This window comes from Eucyclogobius newberryi, unplaced genomic scaffold (assembly GCF_026437365.1).
Source record: "Eucyclogobius newberryi isolate DKJ021-1_F unplaced genomic scaffold, fEucNew1.0.hap1 SCAF_11, whole genome shotgun sequence".
NCBI lineage: Eukaryota > Metazoa > Chordata > Actinopteri > Gobiiformes > Gobiidae > Eucyclogobius > Eucyclogobius newberryi.
Genome location: NW_027315735.1, coordinates 24,868,543 through 24,890,326, shown reverse-complemented (window position 1 = coordinate 24,890,326; position 21,784 = coordinate 24,868,543). Strand labels below are relative to the sequence as shown.

The window sequence follows — 21,784 nt, the reverse complement described above, 5'->3', positions numbered from 1 at the left end:
CAGTTTTGGTAATACTATTATGGCACATCTCTATGTAATATGAAACAACAAAGGAAATGCTGGGTCATACCTTGTCTGTACTTGGTAAAGTCTGCGTCCTGGAGAAAGTGTCTCCTCCGTTAATACTGATCAGTTCCGCATCTACAGGAGGAAACGGTGCGGGGAAAACCACTACGTCACTCTTGAGTGTGTCTGAGCTGAAGCACACGTCATACTGCTGAGTGGATTTGGAGTAGGACCAGCTCCCGTCAGGGTGGGTGGTGATCATGGGGGCGCTGTACCTGCTTAAAGAGCTCTCTGTCCTGTGACATCTGACTGCTATTAACGTGATGAGGCTGAGCAGAAAGATGACTGACACCGCCACAATGGCGATGAGCAGGTACAGGTTTAAATCCGAGAAGCTGTCCTCCTTTATGGGCACATGTCTGAACTGAGTCTGAATGTCCGCCGTGCTCTCCACCACCACTACATCAATAGTCACAGAGGCGGACAGGGAGGGCTCTCCGTTATCACACACCAGCACCACCAGGGGGTGAGTTTTCAGGTCATTGTCACTCATCCTCCTCTTGGTGCGGATCTCTCCGGTGCTGGTCCCGATCCGGAACAGGTTGTTTCCTTTGGGCTCAGACAGGTGATAAGAAAGCAGCGCGTTGTACCCAGAGTCTGCGTCTACAGCCCTGATCTTTGCCACAAAGTAGCCCGCTTCAGCGGAATAGGGGATGCTCTCACTGTTAACGGAGCCGTGCTCAGAATAGGGCGCCAGGATTGTGGGGCTATTGTCATTTTCATCCAGAATAAAAACGTTCACAGTCACGTTGCTGCTGAGCGGAGGAACACCAGAGTCTGTGGCCTGGACCTTAAACTGAAACGTTTTGAGCTCCTCAAAGTTAAAAGTCTGTAACGTCACTATTTCTCCAGTGTCTGAGTTAACATTAACGACTGATGACATGGGAACATTATTTTTATCATTATTCAACAAACTGTAAGATATTCTAGCGTTCTCAGTTGAATCTAAATCTGACGAGGTGAGAGTGTAAATGATAGAGCCAATCTGGCTGTTTTCTTTCACATAAATATTAATCACAGGTTCTTGAAAGTGTGGCGCATTGTCGTTTACATCTGCAATTTCCACATGAATGACACTGGCACTGGACAGTGATGGCGTCCCTTCATCTGCAGCTGTAATTGAGATGTTATACTCAGACACGGTCTCTCTGTCCAGTGGACCATCGACTAACAAGGAATAATAGTTTTTATAGTTAAGTTTTAATGTAAACGGAGCACTTCCCACTATTTTACAATTAGTCAGCCCATTTTTTCCTCCATCTCTGTCAGTAATAGAAATCATAGCAACAGCAGTGCCTTTTTCTGCATCTTCATTCACAGGACTCATTATTGAAGAAACAGAAACTTCTGGAGCATTGTCATTTACATCAATTACTTGAACTAAAACCTTCCCGTGGGCAAGACGCGGAGGAACACCTTTGTCTTGCACCTGAACACGGATTTCATAGGCTTGATTTGCCTCATAATCAATATTACCTTTGACTGTAATCTCACCAGTATTTGAATTTATAATAAATATCTCATTAGGGTTCAATAACTCACTTTCAGCAAAAGAGTAGACAAGCTGTCCATTGACGCCTTCGTCTAAATCTGTGGCTGTCAGTGTTAACAAGGCTGTGCCCATAACGGCATTTTCAACAACCTGGGCTTTGTAAAGGCTTTTACTAAATAAAGGTGAATTATCATTCACATCTAACACATTCACCTTGAGCTGGACTGTTCCTGTTTTAGCTGGTTTTGCTCCATCTATTGCAGACAAAGTGAGGTCAATGACTGACTGTTTTTCTCGATCCAGTGTTTTCTGCAACACAAGCTCTGCAGTAACGCTGTGACCACCATTATCTTGTACATCCAACGAGAAATACTCGTTTGGACTTAATTTATACGTCTTCACTGAATTACTACCTTCATCTGCATCACGGGCAGTGGGGAGAGGATGTTTTTCGCCCACATATGAGGACTCTGGCATGTTTATTGTATAGATATCTTGTTTAAACTTGGGGACATTGTCATTTCTGTCAACAATAACTACCTCAAAACGATATAAACCATGTGGATTATCTACAATCGCTTCTACATTCAAAACGCACTTTACCGCATTGGGACAAAGCTCTTCTCGGTCTATTCTTTCGTTGACAAAAATAATTCCACTTTTCCTGTTTATATCCAAATACTGTTTATCCTGAGCAGAGGTGATGCGAAGCCCCGTTGTTTTTTGCTGTAAATTCAATTTTAAATCCTTGGTGATATTTCCAACCACGGTCCCTTTCTCTGATTCCTCTAAAATGGAATAAGATATCTGTGCAGCAGAACCTTTCCAAAGACAAAGCAGAGTGAAACAGAGAGTCCAAAGATGCGTCCATTGTTCTAGGTCCCTCATTGTAGAAAAAAAAAAAAAAAATCAAAGTTACAATGCACGTTTTATCCTGTTTGTGCCTTTGAGAAAAATAGAAATGTTTAAATTCCCATTTTTGTCAGATGCTCGCACAACGGCGTCAGTGCGCTGATTTCACAAAGAAGAACAGCCTGATTATGACGTTTAAGAGAAGGAGAGGCACTGGGGGCGGGGCAGTAAAACATCACTGATATTTAGTGTCTTGGTCAATGGCGACATCTTGTGTTCAACATTTTTTTAAATTACTTCTAAGAAAATAAATGGATGAAAGTTATACATTAAGCAACATTTTACTAAAATAGCAACAATGTCAGACTTTTTTCCCATCCATCCATCCATCTTCTGCCGCTTTATCCGGGGCCGGGTCGCGGGGGCAGCAGTCTGAGCAGGGACTCCCAGACTTCCTTCTCCCCAGACACTTCCTCTAACTCCTCCGGGGGGATCCCGAGGCGTTCCCAGGCCAGCCGAGAGACATAGTCTCTCCAGCGTGTCCTGGGTCTTCCCCGGGGCCTCTTCCCGGTGGGACATGCCTGAAACACCTCCCGAGGGAGGCGCCCAGGAGGCATCCGGAACAGATGCCCGAGCCACCTCAGCTGGCTCCTCTCGACGTGGAGGAGCAGCGGCTCTACTCCGAGCTCCCCCCGTGTGGCCGAGCTCCTCACCTAATCTCTAAGGGAGCGCCCAGCCACCCGGCGGAGGAAACTCATTTCGACCGCTTGTATCCGCGATCTTGTTCTTTCGGTCACTACCCAAAGCTCATGACCATAGGTGAGGGTAGGAACGTAGACCGACCGGTAAATAGAGAGCTTTGCCTTTCGGCTCAGCTCCCTCTTTACCACAACGGTCCGATGCAGCGACTGCATCACTGCAGCCGCTGCACCGATCCGCCTGTCGATCTCACGCTCCATCCTTCCCTCACTCGTGAACAAGACCCCGAGATACTTGAACTCCTCCACTTGGGGCAAGGACACCCCACCCACCTGGAGAGGGCAAGCCACCTTTTTCCGGTCGAGAACCATGGCCTCGGATTTGGAGGTGCTGATTCTCATCCCAGCCGCTTCACACTCGGCTGCAAACCGTCCCAGTGCATGTTGCAGGTCCGGGTTTGATGGAGCCATCAGGACAACATCGTCTGCAAACAGCAGAGATGAGATCCTGTGGTCCCCAAACCGGACCCCCTCCGACCCCTGACTGCGCCTAGAAATTCTGTCCATAAAAATTATGAACAGAACCGGTGACACAGGGCAGCCCTGGCGGAGTCCAACATGCACTGGGAACAGGTCTGACTTACTGCCGGCAATGCGAACACAGCTCCTGCTCCGGTCATACAGGGACCGGACAGCCCTGAGCAAAGGGCCCCGGACCCCGTACTCCCGGAGCACCCCCCAAAGGACACCCCGAGGGACACGGTCAAAAGCCTTCTCCAGATCCACAAAGCACATGTGGACTGGTTGGGCAAACTCCCATGAACCCTCGAGCACCCGATGGAGGGTATAGAGCTGGTCCAGTGTTCCACGACCGGGACGAAAACCACCCTGCTCCTCCTGAATCCGAGGTTCGACTATCGGTCGGATTCTCCTCTCCAGTACCTTGGAATAGACCTTACCCGGGAGGCTGAGGAGTGTGATCCCTCTGTAGTTGGAACACACCCTCCGGTCCCCCTTCTTGAACAGAGGGACCACCACCCCGGTCTGCCAGTCCAGAGGCACGGTCCCCGAACGCCACGCGATGTTGCAGAGACGTGTCAACCAAGACAGTCCTACAACATCCAGATACTTTAGGTACTCAGGGCGGATCTCATCCACCCCCGGAGCCCTGCCACCGAGGAGTTTGCGGACAACCTCAGTGACTTCAGCTTGGGTGATGGATGAGCCAGCCTCCGAGTCCCCGGTCTCTACTTCCTCTTCAGAAGACGTGACTGAGGGATTAAGGAGATCCTCAAAGTATTCCTTCCACCGTCCGACGACATCCCCAGTCGAGGTCAGCAGGCCTCCACCCGCACCGTAAACGGTGTTTGTGAGACACTGCTTCCCCTTCCTGAGGCGCCGGACGGTTTGCCAGAATTTCTTTGGTGCCGACCGATAGTCCTCCTCCATGGCCTCCCCGAACTCCTCCCAGGCCCGGGTTTTTGCCTCTGCGGCAGCACGAGCCGCGGCTCGCTTGGCCTGCCGATACCCGTCGATGACCTCCGGAGACCTACAAGCCAGAGTGGCCTGATAGGCCTCCTTCTTTAGTCTGACGGCATCCCTTACTTCCGGTGTCCACCACCGGGTTCGGGGGTTGCCGCCACGACAGGCACCGGAGACCTTGCGACCACAGCTCCGAGCAGCCGCATCAACAATGGAGGCGGAGAACATGGTCCACTCGGACTCAATGTCCCCAGCCTCCCCCGGGACATGGGAGAAGCTCTCCCGGAGGTGCGAGTTGAATACCCTACTGACAGAGGGCTCCACTAGACGTTCCCAACAGACCCTCACAATGCGCTTGGGTCTGCCAAGTCTGTCCGGCTTCCTCCTCCGCCAGCGGATCCAACTCACCACCAGGTGGTGATCGGTTGACAACTCTGCCCCTCTCTTCACCCGAGTGTCCAAGACGCGCGGCCGGAGGTCTGATGACACGACAACTAAGTCGATCATTGACCTCCGGCCTAGGGTGTCCTGGTGCCATGTGCACTGATGGACACCCTTGTGCTTGAACATGGTGTTCGTTATGGACAATCCGTGGCTAGCACAGAAGTCCAATAACTGAACACCGCTCGGGTTCAGATCGGGGAAGCCGTTCTTCCCGATCACCCCTCTCCAGGTGTCACTGTCATTGCCCACGTGGGCGTTGAAGTCCCCCAGTAGAACAACGGAGTCCCCGGTCGGTGCACTGTCCAGTACCCCTCCCAAGGACTCCAAGAAGGCCGGGTACTCTGCACTGCTGTTCGGCCCGTAGGCCGCCACAACAGTGAGAGACCTGTCCCCCACCCGAAGGCGGAGGGACGCGACCCTCTCGTTCACCGGGGTAAACTCCAACACGTGGCGGCTGAGCTGAGGGGCTATCAGCAAGCCCACACCAGCCCGCCGCCTCTCCCCGCGGGCAACACCAGAGAAGTGGAGCGTCCAGCCCCTCTCGAGGAGATGGGTTCCAGAGCCCAAACTGTGCGTGGAGGTGAGGCCGACTATATCTAGTCGGTATCGCTCAACCTCCCGCACAAGCTCAGGCTCTTTCCCCCCCAGCGAGGTGACATTCCATGTCCCCAGAGTTAGTCTCTGTGTCTGGAGATCTGGTCGCCGAGGCCCCTGCCGTCGACTGCCGCCCAGATCTCTCTGCACCGGCCCCTTATGGATCCTCCTGCGGGTGGTGGGCCCACGGGAGGGCGGCCCCACGTCGCTCTTTCGGGCTGTGCCCGGCCGGGCCCCGTGGGGTAAGACCCGGCCACCAGGCGCTCGCCATGGAGCACCCATCCCAGGCCTGGCTCCAGGATGGGGCCCCGGTGACGCCGATCCGGGCGACGTGAACTGCCTTGATTGTGTCGTCGTCATAAGAGGCTTCTGAACCGATCTTTGTCTGACTTTTTTCCCATCGTATAAAAAATCTATTAAGGCATCAGTAGGCTGAACCATATTTTTGTTATGGAAGAATGTATTTAGTAACTTTTATCTGAAGTTCTGTCTGACTACTTTTATACGGAATTTTGTGACAAAACACAGTAAAAAGCGTATTATTTAAGACCCTTAGACAGCAAACAACAACAGAAAAGGCATTTCTACATTTTGCATTTGCAACAAAAAGAAAACATTATCATAAACCTTAATGATTGTTGCTTTCAATTCCATCACAAAATATATCTTGACCGTTTGTGTATGTGACCTCTTCAATTTAGTGTTCCTTCAACCCCTAATTTTATAACATTAAAATTAGGTTAAAATTTCTTTTAAAATGAAACGCATACCTTGTCTGTACTTGGTAAAGTCTGTGTCCTGGTGAAAGTGTCTCCTCCGTTAATACTGATCAGGTCCGCATCTACAGGAGGAAACGGTGCGGGGAAAACCACTACGTCACTCTTGAGTGTGTCTGAGCTGAAGCACACGTCATACTGCTGAGTGGATTTGGAGTAGGACCAGCTCCCGTCAGGGTGGGTGGTGATCATGGGGGCGCTGTACCTGCTTAAAGAGCTCTCTGTCCTGTGACATCTGACTGCTATTAACGTGATGAGGCTGAGCAGAAAGATGACTGACACCGCCACAATGGCGATGAGCAGGTACAGGTTTAAATCCGAGAAGCTGTCCTCCTTTATGGGCACATGTCTGAACTGAGTCTGAATGTCTGCCGTACTCTCCACCACCACTACATCAATAGTCACAGTGGCGGACAGGGAGGGCTCTCCGTTATCACACACCAGCACCACCAGGGGGTGAGTTTTCAGGTCATTGTCACTCATCCTCCTCTTGGTGCGGATCTCTCCGGTGCTGGTCCCGATCCGGAACAGGTTGTTTCCTTTGGGCTCAGACAGGTGATAAGAAAGCAGCGCGTTGTACCCAGAGTCTGCGTCTACAGCCCTGATCTTTGCCACAAAGTAGCCCGCTTCAGCGGAATAGGGGATGCTCTCACTGTTAACGGAGCCGTGCTCAGAATAGGGCGCCAGGATTGTGGGGCTATTGTCATTTTCATCCAGAATAAAAACATTCACAGTCACGTTGCTGCTGAGCGGAGGAACACCAGAGTCTGTGGCCTGGACCTTAAATTGAAAGGTTTTGAGCTCCTCAAAGTTAAAAGTCTGAAGACTCACTATTTCTCCTGTCTCTGAATTGATGTTTATCATAGTCAAAAGTGACAAGTTATTTTCACCAAATAATGTATATCTAACGTGTCCATTTTCTTTAATATCATGATCCACAGCAGTTACAGATGTGAGTACTATTCCCACAGGGCTGTTTTCTTTCACATAAACCTTCAGCACGGACTCTGAAAACTGCGGAGCGTTGTCATTTACATCAGAAACTTGAATATAAATTATTGCTGTGCTTGACAAGGGAGGTGTGCCTTCATCTACTGACTCGACAGTAACATTAAAGCTAAATGTTTTTTCTCTATCCAACACATCGCTGACAACAACTGAATAATAGTTTTGATAATTTTCTTCCAATTTGAAAGGTACAGAGTCTAAAATTGTACACTTGACTCTGCCATTTTCACCCGCATCTTTGTCCAAAACGGAGACCAGAGCAACTGCTGTGCCTAGCTCTGCGTCCTCCTTTACAGTGCTGAGAAGGGATGTAACTGTGATCTCTGGCACGTTGTCGTTGACATCCACAACCTCCACTAATACTTTGCACTGTGACGTCAATGGCGGCTGTCCTTTGTCTGTAGCCTGCACTCGGATCTCAAACGCTGGGTTCAGTTCGAAGTCAATGATTCCTTTTATAGTTATAGTCCCTAATTCAGTGTCTATCTGAAATACTTCCAAGACGTGATCCTGATCTTTAGTGCTTAAAGAGTATGAGACTTCTTTATTAACCTCGGCATCTGCGTCCGTGGCACTCACAGTTATAACTGTCGTACCGATGGGAGAATTTTCTGTAAGTTTCGTTTTATATAATGTTTTTGTAAAAATGGGAATGTTATCATTGATGTCCAAAACGTTTACAATTAATTCAGACGTACCTGATTTTGGAGGTGTCCCCCCATCAACAGCAGTCAATGTAAGTTTGATTAAATGCTGCTTTTCTCGGTCTAATGATTTCTGGAGGACCAGTTCAGCAGACACACGCTCACCTCTATGCACTGTCAATGTGAAATATGCATTGGTATTTATCGTATACGTTTTTATATTATTTTTTCCAACATCTGCATCAAAGGCCGACAAGACGGGAAATGTAGCTCCGGGGACGATGCTCTCCGCTATATCAATAGTTTGTGATTTCGCACTGAATAATGGGTAATTATCATTGATATCAAGAATATGAACTTCAATCCGATACAGCTTCAAAGGCTTGTTAATCACCGCTTCTATGTTTACGGTACATGTCCCCGCTTTGGCGCAGAGCTCCTCCCTATCTATCCTTTCACTCACGTAAAGAACACCGGAATGTAAATTTGCATCAAAATATGTTTTCTTTGTCCCAGTAACAATCTGAAACAAACGTGATTCCAAATCCAAGACATTAAGGTTCAAATCCTTCGCAATGTTCCCAACAACAGTCCCTACGTTCACTTCCTCTGAGACAGAATAAGACAGCTGTCCAGTCACATATACAACATAATCCAGTAGTAAAAGGAGAAAAGATATGCCTGAACACGTCGCAGGTCGTTGAAAAAGCATATTCCTTTGGAGAAAATACAAATCCAACGCGTAGCTTTGGTAAATGGAGCGCAATTCAAGGTTTCTTTATCATTAGTGTTGTTTCATGGTCTGCGTCCTCTCTAACAAAGCCCACATAAAACCTCTGTGGATGTGGGAGGGAGGGGCGTCTATAGCTCAGTCATTTACCAGCATTTTACGGTCTTGGGTATCACCTAATGGGCGAAAGAAATTAATGCCATGTGGACTACGCCACGCATACAAAACTGATTGATTGAAAGATATTAGTGAATGGGACTTACAAACAATACTATACAGCGGTATACATACGGTAATTTAAAGAAGACATATTACTCTTATACAGCTGTTAATACTTTTAAATCATGTTATAATTGTTTCCCTTCTCATTCAAAGTTCTATTTATAGTGACCCGTGCATGTTTTAGTAATCTTGATCTTCTTACAAATATTAGCGCAGTTTTAGACCGGAAGTCAGTGGATTCGTTTTTTAAGCCATATAGTCGTTTTGGACCAATATTGCAATTATTATTTTTTAATCATAAATTATGACTATTTAGCAGACAAAAGCATGATTCTTTAACGAAATATGTCAAATGTTGTGGGGTGAATAAAGTTTTGGGATGAAACAAGTTATTATCACGTGTTTGTACAAAGAGAGAATGAGGAAATTTACATGTAATTGAAAATAGGCAACTAAGTTATACCATGTAAAAATGTCCTCAAATAGGCTTTGTTGTGTCGCAGTACCATGGAGCGCAAGGTGCACACTATTGCGAATTACTGAACAAATTGTTAAACCCAATTGTTTAAACATGTAATTGCTACTTTTGAACTCTTACCTTTTCATTGTTTGGTAAAGTCTGCGTCCTGGTGAAAGTGTCTCCTCCGTTAATACTGATCAGTTCCGCATCTACAGGAGGAAACGGTGCGGGGAAAACCACTACGTCACTCTTGAGTGTGTCTGAGCTGAAGCACACGTCATACTGCTGAGTGGATTTGGAATAGGACCAGCTCCCGTCAGGGTGGGTGGTGATCATGGGGGCGCTGTACCTGCTTAAAGAGCTCTCTGTCCTGTGACATCTGACTGCTATTAACGTGATGAGGCTGAGCAGAAAGATGACTGACACCGCCACAATGGCGATGAGCAGGTACAGGTTTAAATCCGAGAAGCTGTCCTCCTTTATGGGCACATGTCTGAACTGAGTCTGAATGTCCGCTGTGCTCTCCACCACCACTACATCAATAGTCACAGAGGCGGACAGGGAGGGCTCTCCGTTATCACACACCAGCACCACCAGGGGGTGAGTTTTCAGGTCATTGTCACTCATCCTCCTCTTGGTGCGGATCTCTCCGGTGCTGGTCCCGATCCGGAACAGGTTGTTTCCTTTGGGCTCAGACAGGTGATAAGAAAGCAGCGCGTTGTACCCAGAGTCTGCGTCTACAGCCCTGATCTTTGCCACAAAGTAGCCCGCTTCAGCGGAATAGGGGATGCTCTCACTGTTAACGGAGCCGTGCTCAGAATAGGGCGCCAGGATTGTGGGGCTATTGTCATTTTCATCCAGAATAAAAACGTTCACAGTCACGTTGCTGCTGAGCGGAGGAACACCAGAGTCTGTGGCCTGGACCTTAAACTGAAACGTTTTGAGCTCTTCAAAGTTAAAAGTCTTTAGCATCACTATTTCTCCTGTTTCTGAGTTTATATTCACCATCGTGGACAGGTGCAGAGAATCACCAGGATTTTTTAAGAGAGAATAAGTCACGAAACCGTTCTGATCAACGTCAGCGTCAGCTGCTGTTACTGTTTTAATGACTGATCCCATTGCACTGTTCTCCTTTAGATAAACATTCACGAGACTTTCTGTGAACGCGGGATTGTTATCATTGACATCTGACACGTGCACAGTTATGAAGCTCGTGCTGGACAGAGGTGGGCTGCCTTCATCAACTGCAGTGATGCTAATGTTATATTGAGGAGTGCTTTCTCTGTCTAAAGGACCGTTCACCACCAGTGAATAATAATTCCTATAATTATTCTCAAGTTTAAAGGGGACACTATTGTTTATACGACATTGGATTTGGCCGTTTTTCCCTCCATCTTTGTCAGAGACTGAAACCAGCGCAATTGCGGTGCCTTGAGGCGCGTCCTCTCTGACCGTGTTTAGTAGAGACGTGACGGATATTTCAGGCGCGTTGTCATTCACGTCTAATACTTCAATCAAAAGCTTTACGTGTGAACTCATGGGAGACATGGCTCTATCACGGGCCTGGACTCTGATCTCAAATGCGCCATTCTCCTCAAAGTTTATGTTCTTGGTATTTGTTACAGTTCCTGTTTTTTCGTCAATGACAAAAACATCAGTTCGTTTATTCTGCTCAACGTCTATAAATGAATACTCTATATCTCCGTTCACTCCGTCATCTAAATCTGTAGCATTTACTGTAATAATAGAAGTACCTATTTGAACATTTTCAGCAATTGAAGCTTTGTAAAGGTTTTTACTAAACACAGGGGCGTTGTCATTTACATCTAAGACATTAATTATGATCACAGTTGTGCCTGATTTTGCCGGTGTTCCTCCATCTATAGCAGTAAAAGTAAGTCTGATATTCGACTGCTTTTCACGGTCTAACATTTTCTGTAGAACAAGTTCTGTTGTTACAGAAGCTCCTTGTTGAGATGTGAGAGAAAAATATTCATTTTGACTGAGCTTGTAGCTGTGAACACTGTTCTTTCCAACGTCTGCGTCATAAGCCAATTTCAAAGGAAATTTTACGCCTGGTGATGTACTTTCTGTAATGTTAATTATTTGTAATTTGCTGAGAAAAGAAGGTGCATTATCGTTTACATCTAATATTATGAATTCAATCCTATAAAGTTTAAGTGGGTTATTGATCACTGCCTCTACCACGAGCGAGCATTTTGTCTCATCAGCACAAAGCTCTTCGCGGTCTATTCTTTCATTTACGAATAAGACACCGGTCTTAAGATTTACCTCAAAATATTTCGGCTTTGGTCCAGATACAATCTGAAAATTTCGAGACTGCAATTCTTGTACGTTTAGATTTAGATCTTTGGCAATATTTCCAACAAAAGTCCCAGTGTTCACCTCCTCCGAGACAGTGTAAGAGAGCTGCCCAAAAACCGATATCCAGTAACAATCCAGCAACAGGAACCAGAGATAAATCCTCACGGAGCTCAAGAAACACATTGTTTCAAACGTTCAGGGTCCTAGGCACAATAATAAAAAAAATCTACAGACACATATCCATGAGAAGATATCCGAGTGGCATTTTGGAAAACCAATTCCTTCTTTGTCGCTCACCTCCTCTTACAACAAAGCCCAGCGTCATTCTCAAACAGGGAGGAGCCAAACCTCTCCAAAAAGATATGGTCAACATTGTCCCCTTGTGGACATTGGTCATTATTACAACTGGTAAAAAAGGTTTTATTGTAATTTTTTTTTTTTTTTTCAGAAACTTAAAGTTCCAAAACATTACAGCCTATAAATTACATTAAAAGCAAAATCAGGACCATGGACAGTGTCGTCAAAGCAAAGAAAAATGCTATGATAACTGAATGTAATGTTATGAATTATGACAAAATATTTCCATGAGTATGTGATTTATTTAGTTTCTTACCTTGTCTGTATTAGGTAAAGTCTGTGTCCTGGAGAAAGTGTCTCCTCCGTTAATACTGATCAGTTCCGCATCTACAGGAGGAAACGATGCGGGGAAAACCACTACGTCACTCTTGAGTGTGTCTGAGCTGAAGCACACGTCATACTGCTGAGTGGATTTGGAGTAGGACCAGCTCCCGTCAGGGTGGGTGGTGATCATGGAGGCGCTGTACCTGCTTAAAGAGCTCTCTGTCCTGTGACATCTGACTGCTATTAACGTGATGAGGCTGAGCAGAAAGATGACTGACACTGCCACAATGGCGATGAGCAGAGAAGGGTTTGAATCCGAGAAGCTGTCCTCCTTTATGGGCACATGTCTGAACTGAGTCTGAATGTCCGCTGTGCTCTCCACCACCACTACATCAATAGTCACAGAGGCGGACAGGGAGGGCTCTCCGTTATCACACACCAGCACCACCAGGGGGTGAGTTTTCAGGTCATTGTCACTCATCCTCCTCTTGGTGCGGATCTCTCCGGTGCTGGTCCCGATCCGGAACAGGTTGTTTCCTTTGGGCTCAGACAGGTGATAAGAAAGCAGCGTGTTGTACCCAGAGTCTGCGTCTACAGCTCTGATCTTTGCCACAAAGTAGCCCGCTTCAGCGGAATAGGGGATGCTCTCACTGTTAACGGAGCCGTGCTCAGAATAGGGCGCCAGGATTGTGGGGCTATTGTCATTTTCATCCAGAATAATAACGTTCACAGTCACGTTGCTGCTGAGCGGAGGAAAACCAGAGTCTGTGGCCTGGACCTTAAACTGAAACGTTTTGAGCTCTTCAAAGTTAAAAGTCTGTAACGTCACTATTTCTCCAGTGTCAAAGTTAACATTAACGACTGATGACATGGGAACATTATTTTTATCACTATTCAACAAACTGTACGATATTCTAGCGTTCTCAGTTGAATCTAAATCTGACGAGGTGAGAGTGTAAATGATAGAGCCAATCTGGCTGTTTTCTTTCACATTAATATTAATCACAGGTTCTTGAAAGTGTGGCGCGTTGTCGTTTACATCTGCAACTTCCACATGAATGACACTGGCACTGGACAGTGATGGCGTCCCTTCATCTGCAGCTGTAATTGAGATGTTATACTCAGACACGGTCTCTCTGTCCAGTGGACCATCAACTAACAAGGAATAATAGTTTTTATAATTACGATTTAATTTAAATGGAGCACTTCCCACTATTTCACAATTGGTCAGCCCATTTTTTCCTCCATCACTGTCAGTAATAGTTATCATGGCAACAGCAGTGCCTATTGCGACATCTTCCTTCACAGGACTCATTATCGAAGTAACAGAAATGTATGGAGCATTGTCATTTAAATCGATTACTTCAACTAAAACCTTCCCGTGGGCAAGACGCGGAGGAACACCTTTGTCTTGCACCTGAACACGGATTTCATAGGCTTGATTCTCCTCATAATCAATATTACCTTTGACTGTAATCTCACCAGTATTTGCGTTTATAATAAACTTTTCATCTGGGTTAAGTCGCCCACTTTCTGCAAAAGAGTAGACAAGCTGTCCATTGGCACCTTCGTCTAAATCTGTGGCTGTCAGTGTTAACAAGGCTGTGCCCATAACGGCATTTTCAACAACCTGGGCTTTGTATAGGCTTTTACTAAATAAAGGTGAATTATCATTCACATCTAACACATTCACCTTGAGCTGGACTGTTCCTGTTTTTGCTGGGTTTGCTCCATCTATTGCAGATAAAGTGAGGTCAATGACTGACTGTTTTTCCCGATCCAGCATTTTCTGCAACACAAGCTCTGCAGTAACGATGTGATCACCAGCATCTTGTACATCCAACGAGAAATACTCGTTTGGACTTAATTCATACGTCTTCACTGAATTACTACCTTCATCTGCATCGTCAGCCAAGGGTAGAGGATGTTTTTCACCCATATATGAGATCTCTGACAGGCTTATTGTATATATTTCTTGCTTGAACTTGGGGAAATTGTCATTTATGTCAATAATAACTACTTCGATTCTATATAAGCCATGTGGATTATCCACAATCGCTTCTACATTCAAAACGCACTTTACCGCATTGGGACAAAGCTCTTCTCGGTCTATTCTTTCGTTGACAGAAATAATTCCACTTTTCCTGCTTATATCCAAATACTGTTTATCCTGTGCAGAGGTGATGCGCAGCCCCGTTGTTTCTAGTTGATGCAAATTCAAGTTTAAATCCTTCGTGATATTTCCAACCTCGGTCCCTTTCTCCGATTCCTCTAAAATGGAGTAAGATATCTGTACAGCAGAACTTTTCCAAAGACAAAGCAGAGTGAAACAGAGAGTCCAAACATAAGTCCAATGTTCTTGTTCTGCCATTGTAGGAAAAAACCCAGGTACAATGGATGTTTTATCCGTTATCTACCTTTCAGGAAAAAATAAAGTACAATTTAAGTTCCCGTTTTTGTCAGATTCTTGCAAAACTCCGCCAGTACGCTGATTTCACAGAGAAAAACAGCCTGACCGTGACGTTTAAGAGAAGGAGAGGCACTGGGGGCGGGGACAGTAAAACGTCACTTATATTAAATGTCCTGGTCTCTAGTGACATCTTGTGTTCAAATCAATGTATAACTCATGTGAAAGATGACAAAAATGATAGATTCCATTTCACGTATAATAAGTATAATGAATATAGCCCTCTATTATTGTCCATATAGGTTTAAAGAAAAAATATAGTCTTATCTTTCAGGGATTTGTGAATATACAAATTTCAGCACCTTGGACAGCACATGAAGAAATAATGTCATTTTCCAAGCTTTTTGTGCATTTGCAATTAACAGCAAGAAAATCATAAACCATTGCAATAACACTTAAAAAACTATCTCCATTATTAGATGTTTGCTTGAGTGACCACCAAACAGATTTAGTGTTTTTCTTATCCCACTCAAATCAATTTAATTGAAAATAAAACATTGAATTGCATAGCATACCTTGTCCGTACTTGGTAAAGTCTGTGTCGTGGAGAAAGTGTCTCCTCCGTTAATACTGATCAGTTCCGCATCTACAGGAGGAAACGATGCGGGGAAAACCACTACGTCACTCTTGAGTGTGTCTGAGCTGAAGCACACGTCATACTGCTGAGTGGATTTGGAGTAGGACCAGCTCCCGTCAGGGTGGGTGGTGATCATGGGGGCGCTGTACCTGCTTAAAGAGCTCTCTGTCCTGTGACATCTGACTGCTATTAACGTGATGAGGCTGAGCAGAAAGATGACTGACACCGCCACAATGGCGATGAGCAGGTACAGGTTTAAATCCGAGAAGCTGTCCTCCTTTATGGGCACATGTCTGAACTGAGTCTGAATGTCCGCCGTGCTCTCCACCACCACTACATCAATAGTCACAGAGGCGGACAGGGAGGGCTCTCCGTTATCACACACCAGCACCACCAGGGGGTGAGTTTTCAGGTCATTGTCACTCATCCTCCTCTTGGTGCGGATCTCTCCGGTGCTGGTCCCGATCCGGAACAGGTTGTTTCCTTTGGGCTCAGACAGGTGATAAGAAAGCAGCGCGTTGTACCCAGAGTCTGTGTCTACAGCCCTGATCTTTGCCACAAAGTAGCCCGCTTCAGCGGAATAGGGGATGCTCTCACTGTTAACGGAGCCGTGCTCAGAATAGGGCGCCAGGATTGTGGGGCTATTGTCATTTTCATCCAGAATAAAAACGTTCACAGTCACGTTGCTGCTGAGCGGAGGAACACCAGAGTCTGTGGCCTGGACCTTAAACTGAAACGTTTTGAGCTCCTCAAAGTTAAAAGATTTTAGCGCTACTATGTCTCCAGTCTCAGAATTAACATTAATCATTAAGGCTAAATTATATATTTTGTCATTGCTCTCTATTAATGAATATCTTATATGGCTGTTGTAGTTGAAATCATGATCAGATGCAGTAAGTGATGTCAGTTCTGATCCTACTTTTCCATTCTCTTTCACATAGATATTAATAGACTCATCTTGGAAATAGGGTGCATTGTCATTTACATCAGAAACAACAATTGTAAATAAACTGATATTTGACAAAGTCGGAGTTCCTTCATCTGTGGCTAAAATTGTAACATTAATATTTGAAACTTCTTCTCTGTCCAATTTCCCATCTATAACTAAAGAATAATAGTTTTTGTAATTCGTTTCTAATTTGAATGGGGCATTGTTTAAAACTTTACATTTTACCTCACCATTTTTCCCGCTGTCTCGGTCTGATACTGACACCAGGGCCACAGCTGTCCCTAGACTCGCGTCCTCTCTCACCGTGCGGCTGAGTGACGTCACGGTGATCTCAGGAGCGTTATCGTTCACGTCAATCACCTCCACCAGCACTTTACAGTGGGCGGACATGGGGGGCTGGCCTTTGTCTCTCGCCTCTGCCCTGATCTCGAAGGCTTTTCTTTCCTCGTAGTCAATTATACCTTTGACTGAAATTGTTCCCGTGTCTGGGTCTATTTGAAAAACGTCTAAAATGTGGTCCTGGTCCTTACTGCGGAGAGAATATATTATTTCACTGTTTGTCCCTTCATCTACATCAGTGGCGTTTAATTTAATAATAGCAGTGCCACGCGGGACATTCTCAACAACCGTGACTTTGTAAAGCGTGTTTGTAAAACTCGGTGCATTATCATTAATATCCAAAACAATAATTTCAATTTCGGACGTGCCTGACTTGGAAGGCGACCCTCCGTCAATTGCTGTCAACGTTAATTTAATTGTTGCCTTTTTTTCTCTGTCTAAATGTTTCTGTAACACTAATTCCGGAGATAAACTGTCCCCTCTTTTGTTTGTAGTCAAAGTAAAATGCTCATTTTGGGTGAGTTTATAGGAGCTCAAGCCATTCTTGCCCACATCCGCGTCAAGGGCCTCAGACAAAGCAAACCTAAATCCGGGCAGGGTGTTTTCTGCTACCTCTAAAACCTGAGATTTAGCACTGAAAGAGGGAGCGTTGTCGTTAATGTCTTTGATCTCTACCTCAAAACGATACAGTTTCAGAGGATTATTTATCACAGCCTCTACATTGATGCTGCATTTGATTTCGTTCGGGCACAACTCCTCGCGGTTTATTCTCACTGTCACGTACAGAAATCCAGTCTTACGGTTGATGTCAAAATACTTCATTTTTAAGCCCTCGACAATCTGAAATGACCGAGTCTCTAGATCCAGTACATTGAGGTTTAGATCCTTGGCTATATTTCCAACGTTGGTTCCGACGCTCACCTCTTCATAGACCGAGTAGGACAACTGGCCATGCACCGATTCCAAATTCAGCAAAACTAGCACAACGTAGAAAACGCGGCTCCCTTTATGAGACAAAAACATGTTTCCAAAAGCAATTAATCCACATAGGCAGTAAAAAAAAAGACTTCCAAGAAACGGGTGGCCGAATACTATGTGTAAGTATTTTCCACATGAACCACCTCGCACTCCATCGCCACCATTTGGTCTGTGTATCTTTTGTGATGAAAATACGCAGTCGAACCGTTTTCTTGGGAGGAGCCCGACATTTGTCATGGTCTGCAGTGACACTGTGTGGCAATGTTGTATAATTACAAACATGCGAGGCTATAATTAAGAGCAACTAATTTACTCGGACTTGGTGTATAATAAACGGCTGAAGCGTTGGATCTCTATCTGGAGTTGATTTCCAAACAGAAATAAATAGTGCAATTTAAAATATTTGATTTAATCCTGACTGTAAATGAGGAAATTAAAAATGTATCAATGAAAAATAAATTAGCAGTCAAAAACTTATATATTTTCACCTAAATTATACAGAGTAGGTGCTAATAAATAATCAAAGAAAAGTGTAGGTGTTGTAATGAATATGCTGTATATCACTGTTGCACTTCTTTGTGGTTCTTTCTTATGTGGCAATGGGGAAAGTACTAGCTGGAAATATACGAAAGTGAAATGACCCAACAACGCCACTCGGGAGCAGGCGCGGGACCTGGAATAAATACAACTATAACATACGGCGCACATATAAGTACAATTGAGTGACAGAAGCAATAGATTAGGGAAATATTTATTTAGATATTCCATAGTTACTTTAAAATTATGTTGCTTTAGTTCGGCATGAGTTCATCTTTTTGTCTTTCATTGTCCAACCCTGTTTCACGTAGTCCACAGTAAGCATTAGTAGAACTGCAGTAGTAGTGGTTGAAATGCCTGACCTCAAAAGAAGAGGCTACAACACCGTCAGAACTCTGAACAATCCAGATACCAAAAGCACACGTTACAGACAATGCAATACATTTAAACGGAGCACGAATGACAGAGGTTCTACTACGACACACCAACCAGGAAGCACGCCACACCCCCGACCAGCCTCTCACGCTCCTGACCCCAACCAGCTGTACGGTGCTGTCCGCCCACCATTAGCGCTCTAGATTACATAACAATGTGCAGGTCGAGCCTACTGAGCATCTTAGTAGTGAACATAGTTGTTGGCTTTGCACCCTAGACACAGGCTTCAGCTCAACACACGCATTTTTCACAACTTTAACAACCTTAACTAACTGCGGCTAACTCCAGTAGATCGATGGCCTAATAGATCCATGATTGATGGGCTAATAGAGTAGAATGCTGCAAGGCAGATATGACGTGAGACAGGGAGAGGACAGGTCTGGCAAAGCGGACCACATTTGTAGGGCGCCCCCTAGAGCTGATTACAAAAATGCAGTGGGGCTTGACACAACCCGCTACATTTACAAATCATGTTTTTATTGTGAAAGAAATATAAATTGCTTATTAAACATTGAATAGCTAAAATGTACATACAATTGAATAGGAGATTACTTAATCAAATTACCATGTTGTATTAGAAGGTAAAGACTACGTGAATTAGTATACTCTTACCTTGTCTGTACTTGGTAAAGTCTGTGTCCTGGTGAAAGTGTCTCCTCCGTTAATACTGATCAGTTCCGCATCTACAGGAGGAAACGGTGCAGGGAAAACCACTACGTCACTCTTGAGTGTGTCTGAGCTGAAGCACACGTCATACTGCTGAGTGGATTTGGAGTAGGACCAGCTCCCGTCAGGGTGGGTGGTGATCATGGGGGCGCTGTACCTGCTTAAAGAGCTCTCTGTCCTGTGACATCTGACTGCTATTAACGTGATGAGGCTGAGCAGAAAGATGACTGACACCGCCACAATGGCGATGAGCAGGTACAGGTTTAAATCCGAGAAGCTGTCCTCCTTTATGGGCACATGTCTGAACTGAGTCTGAATGTCCGCCGTGCTCTCCACCACCACTACATCAATAGTCACAGAGGCGGACAGGGAGGGCTCTCCGTTATCACACACCTGCACCACCAGGGGGTGAGTTTTCAGGTCATTGTCACTCATCCTCCTCTTGGTGCGGATCTCTCCGGTGCTGGTCCCGATCCGAAACAGGTTGTTTCCTTTGGGCTCAGACAGGTGATAAGAAAGCAGCGCGTTGTACCCAGAGTCTGCGTCTACAGCCCTGATCTTTGCCACAAAGTAGCCCGCTTCAGCGGAATAGGGGATGCTCTCACTGTTAACGGAGCCGTGCTCAGAATAGGGCGCCAGGATTGTGGGGCTATTGTCATTTTCATCCAGAATAAAAACATTCACAGTCACGTTGCTGCTGAGCGGAGGAACACCAGAGTCTGTGGCCTGGACCTTAAACTGAAACGTTTTGAGCTCCTCAAAGTTAAAAGTCTGTAGCGTCACTATTTCTCCAGTGTCAGAGTTAACATTAACGACTGATGATATGGGAACTATGTTTTTATCACTATTTAACAAACTGTAAGATATTCTAGCGTTCTCAGTTGAATCTAAATCTGACGAGGTGAGAGTGTAAATGATAGAGCCAATCTGACTGTTTTCTTTCACATAAATATTAATCACAGGTTCTTGAAAGTGTGGCGCGTTGTCGTTTACATCTGCAACTTCCACATGAATGACACTGGCACTGGACAGTGATGGCGTCCCTTCATCTGCAGCTGTAATTGAGATGTTATACTCAGACACGGTCTCTCTGTCCAGTGGACCATCAACTAACAAGGAATAATAGTTTTTATAATTACGATTTAATTTAAATGGAGCACTTCCCACTATTTTACAATCGGTCATCCCATTTTTTCCTCCATCTCTGTCAGTAATAGTAATCATGGCAACAGCAGTGCCTATTACGGCATCTTCTTTAACAGGACTCATTATAGAAGTAACAGAAATGTATGGAGCATTGTCATTTAAATCAATTACTTCAACTAAAACCTTCCCCTGGGCAAGACGCGGAGGAACACCTTTGTCTTGCACCTGAACACGGATTTCATAGGCTTGCTTCTCCTCATAATCAATATTACCTTTGACTGTAATCTCACCAGTATTTGAGTTTATCATAAACCTTTCATCAGGGTTATATCGCCCACTTTCAGCAAAAGAGTAGACAAGCTGTCCATTGACGCCTTCGTCTAAATCTGTGGCTGTCAGTGTTAACAAGGCTGTGCCCATAACGGCATTTTCAACAACCTGGGCTTTGTAAAGGCTTTTACTAAATAAAGGTGAATTATCATTCACATCTAACACATTCACCTTGAGCTGGACTGTTCCTGTTTTAGCTGGTTTTGCTCCATCTATTGCAGACATAGTGAGGTCAATGACTGACTGTTTTTCTCGATCCAGTGTTTTCTGCAACACAAGCTCTGCAGTAACGCTGTGACCACCAGCATCTTGCACATCCAACGTGAAATATTCGTTTGGACTTAATGTATACTTCCTTACTGAATTACTACCTTCATCTGCGTCATGCGCCACTGGTAGCGGACGCTTTTCGCCCACATATGAGTACTCAGACATGTTTATTGTATAGATTTCTTGCTTAAAATTGGGGAAATTGTCATTTACGTCAATAATAACTACCTCAATTCTATATAAACCATGTGGATCATCAACAATCGCCTCTATATTCAAAACGCACTTTACCACATCCAGACAAAGCTCTTCTCGGTCTATTCTTTCGTTGACAAAAATAATTCCACTTTTCCTGTTTATATCCAAATACTGTTTATCCTGAGCAGAGGTGATGCGAAGCCCCGTTGTTTTTTGCTGTAAATTCAATTTTAAATCCTTGGTGATATTTCCAACCACGGTCCCTTTCTCCGATTCCTCTAAAATAGAATAAGATATCTGTGCAGAAGAACCTTTCCAAAGACAAAGCAGAGTGAAACAGAGAGTCCAAAGATACATCCATTGTTCTAGGTCCCTCATTGTAAGAAAAGCCAAAGTGACAATGCACTTATCCTGTATCTGCCTTTCAAAAACAAAACATAAATGGATATTTAAATTCCCATTTTTGTCAGTTTCTCGC

The 21,784-nt window shown here is 44.9% G+C and overlaps 4 protein-coding genes across 4 annotated transcripts in view; all 4 read right to left on the bottom strand.

Moving 5' to 3' along the window:
- LOC140345959 (uncharacterized) overlaps positions 1 to 17,876 on the bottom strand; it is a 57,700-nt gene extending 39,824 nt beyond the window's left edge. Inside the window, exons 1-3 of the mRNA XM_072432291.1 lie at positions 15,397 to 17,876; positions 12,407 to 14,827; positions 9,607 to 11,985 (exon numbers count right to left, since the gene is read on the bottom strand). Of these exons, the coding sequence (XP_072288392.1) occupies positions 9,607 to 11,985; positions 12,407 to 14,827; positions 15,397 to 17,769 (7,173 nt within the window). The 5' untranslated portion in view covers positions 17,770 to 17,876. The remainder of the gene's footprint in view (positions 1 to 9,606; positions 11,986 to 12,406; positions 14,828 to 15,396) is intronic.
- On the bottom strand, positions 65 to 2,588 carry LOC140347897 (protocadherin alpha-5-like). Its single transcript, XM_072434243.1, has one exon. The coding sequence runs from the start codon at positions 2,444 to 2,446 to the stop codon at positions 65 to 67; it is 2,382 nt and encodes a 793-aa protein (XP_072290344.1). The 5' UTR covers positions 2,447 to 2,588.
- On the bottom strand, positions 6,381 to 8,876 carry LOC140347880 (protocadherin alpha-3-like). Its single transcript, XM_072434242.1, has one exon. It carries the CDS (start codon positions 8,766 to 8,768, stop codon positions 6,381 to 6,383), a length of 2,388 nt encoding a protein of 795 aa, XP_072290343.1. The 5' UTR covers positions 8,769 to 8,876.
- Positions 17,877 to 19,293: 1,417 nt separating the features above from the next.
- LOC140345943 (protocadherin alpha-8-like) lies at positions 19,294 to 21,712 on the bottom strand. The gene has a single exon (XM_072432290.1). It carries the CDS (start codon positions 21,682 to 21,684, stop codon positions 19,294 to 19,296), a length of 2,391 nt encoding a protein of 796 aa, XP_072288391.1. The 5' UTR covers positions 21,685 to 21,712.
- Positions 21,713 to 21,784: the final 72 nt, after the last annotated feature.

Excerpts from the sequence above, each read along its gene's own strand:
- LOC140347897 (XM_072434243.1), bottom strand. The coding sequence starts at position 2,446 with ATGAGGGACCTAGAACAATGGACGCATCTTTGGACTCTCTGTTTCACT.
- LOC140347880 (XM_072434242.1), bottom strand. The coding sequence starts at position 8,768 with ATGCTTTTTCAACGACCTGCGACGTGTTCAGGCATATCTTTTCTCCTT.
- LOC140345943 (XM_072432290.1), bottom strand. The coding sequence starts at position 21,684 with ATGAGGGACCTAGAACAATGGATGTATCTTTGGACTCTCTGTTTCACT.